This window comes from Lepidothrix coronata, unplaced genomic scaffold, assembly GCF_001604755.1.
Source record: "Lepidothrix coronata isolate B3197 unplaced genomic scaffold, Lepidothrix_coronata-1.0 Scaffold343, whole genome shotgun sequence".
Taxonomy (NCBI): Eukaryota; Metazoa; Chordata; class Aves; order Passeriformes; family Pipridae; genus Lepidothrix; species Lepidothrix coronata.
The window spans coordinates 118,843-124,458 of record NW_016690523.1 but is presented as its reverse complement, the minus strand read 5'-3'; the positions used below and the strand labels follow the sequence as shown (position 1 = coordinate 124,458).

Genomic DNA, 5,616 nt, shown 5'->3' with positions numbered 1-5,616 from the left:
TTCCTTCTGCCATGGCATCCCTGTGAGGTTTGGGGCTCCTTTTTCTTCTGTCACAGCATTAAATCCCATCCAGTCCCACCTCCTGCCATGGGCTGGGACACCTTCCACTATCCCAACCTGGTCTTGGACACTACCAGGGATGGAGCAGCCACAGCTTCTCTGGACAACCTGTGCCAGGGCCTCCCCACCCTCACAGGGAGGAATTCCTTCCCAATATCTGATGTTCATGGGATTATTTGCCTCTGGGGGGTGGCAGGAGGGGTGTCCGAGCGTCCCCGGTGTCCCCCCGCAGGTGACGCTGCCGCGGCCGACGTTCCCGGTGCCGATCCCGGAGGATGAACAAGCCCACGGACCTGCAGCACGACCTGGAACGCAGCCTGCCAGCCATCGCCTCCATCAGCTCCTCCCTCTCCCAGAGCCAGGGCTTCTCCCCCTACTTCTTGTCCCCGGAGAAGAGGAAGGTCATCTCGGATGTGAGGAGGACCTTCTGCCTCTTCGTCACCTTCGACCTGCTCTTCATCTCCCTGCTCTGGATCATCGAGCTCAATGTGAGTTGGAGGAAACAAAACCCGGGAATCTTTGCCCTGTTTAAGCTCCCTCAGTTGATTGCTCTGTCCCAGCACTCCTGGGACCAATCTTTGTTTGCTCTTCCCAGTGCTGGCTGTTCCTGAGTGTAAACTAAAGTCCAGCTCGTTTCCTGCCCCGGGCTCTGTGGGGGCTGTCCAGGGTCGTTAACACCGTCCCTGTGACGCTGTGTTGTGTTCTAAGGAGATCCAGGGCTCCTGGAATCACCAGGTTGAGCCAAATTTCCCTGCTGCTCCCCTGGCCTTAAGCAAAGCTGCTCCCTGGGCTCGCTGCTGTCGTGTTCTCTGAGCAGGGGAGGATCCTCGAGGGGCTTTGATCCCAAAATACTGCTGCTAGTCTCAGCTTTGGAAAGCTGGAGGTGCTGTTCCACCTCCCAAGGGACTGTAACACGAGGGACTTGGTCCCCTCTGACTGTCACAAACTGCTGCCTTTGCTCCGTGTTGCAACCACCGGGAAAATCCAGTTTATTTACCCCAGTCCCACCGGGCCCAGGTCCCTCCCTGGGCTGTGTTTTGTTTTTATTTTCCCTGGATCAGTCCTGACTGGTTTCAGGCACTCCATGTCCTTCCCTGGAAGAGATGATCTGATAGACCCCGGGCTCTGGCCTTGGTTATCAGCACTGGATCCTGCTCACTTTTACAGCCCTTATCTCTGCCCTTCTTATCACTGTGTGTCTGCACTTAACATACTGTCCTGGCAGCAGCTCCTCACCCTGCCCTGGGAGCCCCAGGAGACCCCTGCCCTTCATCCCCTCAGGAAAAACCATCTCCCAGCCAGCATTCCAGCGATGCCAGTGGTGTCCAGCACGCCCAGTTTGGACCCCGGCCTCCTGCTCCTGTCCCAGTTCTCCCAGGGGGAGGTGCTGCCTCCAAACCAGCAATTCCAGCCCCGAGGAGATAATCCTGGCTCGGTCACCAGGGTGATGCCGAGCGTGGGTCGTTCAGGTAGCCATTAATGAGTGACTAACTGCTGATATTTGGGCCCCGAGCCGAAATGCTGCATATTTAAAGCTATTAGAGCAGCTTATTTGCCTGGTTATGAAGAGCAACGATTTGGTATCATGACTAATGGGCCTTTTTTTTCCCCCTTTTTGTTATCCCAACGGTTTCCTCGGCTCAGAGATAAGCTGAGCAAATTGCCCCTCGTTAAGAGCAAACTGTAATTCTGCAGAGACAAAGAGATGCCTCGGGTGGTTTGTCTGCCTTGTCCACAGCCTGTGTTTGAGCTGAAAACAGCCCCCAAAAGCCAACACCCAGAGCTTTGCCTGTGTCTCATCCCTCCTGGAGCATCCCGTGGTGTGGGAAGAGGCTCTTGGTGGCAAAGCTGGCACAAGTCCCGTGGCCACAGACCAGCTGGAGGAACAGCCCAGCACTGCTTTGCCCCCTCTCCTTGCCCCCCTCTCCCTGGATTTTAAGCCCCAGCCCTTGCCCAGAGGGATCCCTTCCCAATGGCTCCTCTCCTGACCTTGGAGGGTGCCAGGACACCTCCTGCCAAGGGCTGGCCCGAGATCCACCACCTCGTTCCTCGCAGCCCATCCAAGAGCTCCTCACATCCAGCCCCTCCCAGCCAGCTGGGCCCAGCTCGGACCAACAGCCTGAAGGTGCAGCATTTGTCCCATCTCCTCACAAACAGCCATCCCAGCTCCCAGGATTTGTGGTGCCAGGGCTGTCAGACCCGGGATTATCTCGGGGGGGGGGAGGTGGGAATGCTCCTCTCTGAGCCTTTTCCGTGAATCCCGGGGAGTGGTTTTGCCTCTTCCAGGTTCCCTCAGTGCCCGTGGCTGGGCATCCTTTGAACCTGCTGGTTCCCTCCTTCCGTCACGTTTCCTGGAGTGCTGCTGGGAGCTGTGGGAAGCTGTGGCTGGGAAGGAGGGAGAGGGGACCCCTCAGTGCTTGGCAGGAGGATCCTTAAACCCCCCTCCAGGTCCTGAGTGACCCTGAGAGCCCTGGCAGGGAGATGTTCTGATGGCTCAGTGCGTTACTGAAGGTGCTGCAGAAGCATTTTCCTGTGGTTTTCCACTTCTTCCACGTCTCCTCCCGTTCCTCTGAAGTCTGTCACTTGGAAGCAGTGGGAGGTGCCCATCCAGGGCCTTCAGGATCTGGTGGCTCTGGCTGTGCTGAGCCAGAGGAGCGGATTTGGGTGTTGGAAAGTGTTTAATGTCCCTGCCTGCCCAACCCACGCTCCTCAGCGTGAATCCCGGGGGGAAATGTGCCATGGGATCCTCCCTGCTCCTGTGCTGGGCAGCATTTGTATTCCAGGTGCCTTCCTTGCCCTGGCCATAACCCCAGGCACTGCTTGGCTGGGCTCCTTCTCCCGGGAGTTCCTTATCAGTGCACTCAGCAGCTTCCTGCTTCCCTGTCTCTCCCCTCAGACCAAGGATGGCATCCAGAAGAACCTGAAGGATGAAATCATCGATTACAAGTTCAAGAGCTCTTTCTTTGACATATTTGTGAGTATCTCAGCCTCCTGCAGGGCTCGGGGAGGGGGGACTGGGAGGGTCTGGGGTGTCCCCACAACCCAAGCCTTGATTCCCAGCCGGTCACAGCCTCGACCCCGCCTGTCCCTCGAGAGCTGGCACCTGTCCCTGCCCCCCCAGCAGCTGGCACTGGGACAGGGGCAGTGACTGGTGTCTCTGGGGGGGTGTTGGTGCAGCTCCTGGCCCTGTTTCGGTTCGTGGTGCTGCTCCTGGGCTACGCCGTCATCCGCCTGCGCCACTGGTGGGTCATCGCGGTAAGAGCCACTTTGGCCTCTCCTGGTTTCATTTTCCCTCTCCCCCTGGGCTTCACGGGGATCTGAGGCGCTTATTTATTTATCTGAGCCACGTCAATTCACGTTCCAGGTCACCACGCTGGTCTCCAGTGCCTTCCTGATTGTGAAGGTCATCCTCTCCGAGGTTGGTTTCCCTGCGCTCCCTTCGTGCTTCCTTGATGCTGGTTGTTGTTTTTTTTTTAATCCCATTTGGGTAATTCCCTGTGTCTTCCTCAATGCAGCTTCTGACCAAAGGGGCTTTTGGCTACTTGCTTCCCATCGTCTCGTTTGTCATTGCCTGGCTGGAAACCTGGTTCCTGGATTTTAAAGTCCTCACTCAGGAAGCAGAAGAGGAGCGATGTGAGTACCTCACTCCTCCCTGGTAGGGGTTGGATGAAAGCACCAGGCCTGGGGTTGCTGCTGCTTTGACAGCACCTTTTATCTGACATTTCTGGAGAAGGCATCTCCAGGCTGGCTGGGATGGGAAGTGCCTGACTCAGTTCTGCTAATGGTGTACAAGTCCCTTCAGGGGAAGAAAATACCAAATTATAAAAAGCATCTTTTAATTGAGGGGAGAAAAATGTGCCAGATTCCCCAGTGTCTGGATCCTCTGCATGGGAGAAAGTGTTTGGAAGCAGTGAGGCAAATGCCAGGCGGAGTGTTGGACTCCATGTCCCTGATCCCTGTGCTTGGATCTGTCTGGAGACCTTTCCAGGGGGATTGCTGCAGTTATGGGGCACGGTGTGAGTTATGGGGTGTGACATTCCACAGCCTGTGGTCTCTGAGGTCACCCTGAGCACAAACTGAGCCTGACCTAATGCTTTCCACGTCACCCTGTAACCCCCAGGGTCCTTCCAGGAAGCGGGTGCTCATCCTGGACTGGAATAGCTGCCCATTCCTGCAGCAGCACAAGGATTTGTCCCTCTTCCAGGCCTCACTGGCTGGGAAGTGGCACTGAACGAGGGGGCATTTGTCAGGCAGGGCTGGATCAGAAATGCTGGGACTGACTGGAAAGCACCAGAGGATGTTTGGGTCTTGCAAGGAGGCTTTAAGATGAAAAATGATCAAGTGTTTAATGCCTCTATTGGATTAGGCTCAGGTTCCAAATTGCTTCCAGGGGAAGCTCTTATTTAATTAGATGCTTAATCGCCTTTGGATTATTTGACAGGCAGAAGAGCCCATTGATCTCCGGGCAGATAAAACGTCTCAGACAAAAGATTGAGGCAACAGGAGCTGCAAAGCTCGTGGGCTGGCTGGTGTCAGTGGGAAAACTCAGGGGAAAATGTGGGAAACGAGTGGCTGGGAGGGTGTTTGGGCAGGGCTGGGACCCCTGGGTGGGGATGCCAGTGTGTAATCCCTGTGCTCCCGTTCCCAGGGTACCTGGCAGCCCAGGCTGCGGCCTCACGGCCCCTGCTCTACCCCCGGGCCCTCTCTGAGGGGCAGTTCTACTCCCCCCCTGAGTCCTTTGCAGGTAAGAAGTGCTGTTCTCCTCCCCTGAGCCCTTCCTTCCCTTCCCAGCTCATCCTCACGACATTCCTCACCTCCACATCCCTTCCCTGAGCCTCCAAGAACTGACACTGCCAAACAGGGACCCCTCTTCTCACCCTCCACACTGTCCCTGTGCCACCTTTTTGTCGGAGCCACCCTGGGCCCCACGTGCCAGGATGCAGCTCCCTGGGAAACCAGAGCCTTGTGTGGGCTTGGGATTAAATCCTCTGAGCTGTGTGCTTGGAAAAGGCTGCCTGGGGATGAGGGCACGGGGGTGGGTGGGCACAGGCAGGGGAGGAACAGGGCTGGCAGCACATCCCTGCCCTGGGAAACTGCCCTGGGACACCAACTGTGCTGGCACTGGAGCAGGGAGATGTCACCTGGAGCTGTTGTCCCAGTGTAGGTGACACCTGAGATGAGCTCAGCCTTCCAGAGCTGTTATCCTGGTGTATCTGACACCCAGGATGAGCTCAGCCTTCCAGAGCTGTTATCCCAGTGTAGGTGACACCCAGGATGAGCTCAGCCTTCCAGAGCAGTTGTCCCAGTGTAGGTGACACCCGGGATGAGCTCAGCTCTCCAGAGCAGTTGTCCCAGTGTAGGTGACACCTGAGATGAGCTCAGCCTTACAGAGCTGTTATCCTGGTGTAGGTGACACCCAGGACGAGCTCAGCCTTCCAGAGCTGTTATCCTGGTGTAGGTGACACCCAGGATGAGCTCAGCCTTCCAGAGCTGTTATCCTGGTGTAGGTGACACCCAGGATGAGCTCAGCCTTCCAGAGCTGTTATCCCGGTGTAG

At 56.6% G+C, this 5,616-nt stretch overlaps 1 protein-coding gene across 2 annotated transcripts in view; it reads left to right on the top strand.

Annotated features, from left to right (window-relative positions):
* The first annotated feature begins 237 nt into the window (after nucleotides 1-237).
* The window catches only part of STARD3 (StAR related lipid transfer domain containing 3), a 14,106-nt gene continuing 8,727 nt past the window's right edge, over nucleotides 238-5,616 (top strand). The window contains exons 1-6 of one of the 2 annotated variants that reach the window (XM_017838501.1): nucleotides 238-548; nucleotides 2,957-3,034; nucleotides 3,238-3,315; nucleotides 3,425-3,478; nucleotides 3,576-3,693; nucleotides 4,709-4,804. In XM_017838501.1, coding sequence (XP_017693990.1) covers nucleotides 336-548; nucleotides 2,957-3,034; nucleotides 3,238-3,315; nucleotides 3,425-3,478; nucleotides 3,576-3,693; nucleotides 4,709-4,804 — 637 coding nt within the window. In that variant the 5' untranslated portion in view covers nucleotides 238-335. The remainder of the gene's footprint in view (nucleotides 549-2,956; nucleotides 3,035-3,237; nucleotides 3,316-3,424; nucleotides 3,479-3,575; nucleotides 3,694-4,708; nucleotides 4,805-5,616) is intronic. The other variant, XM_017838503.1, reaches the window with a different exon arrangement.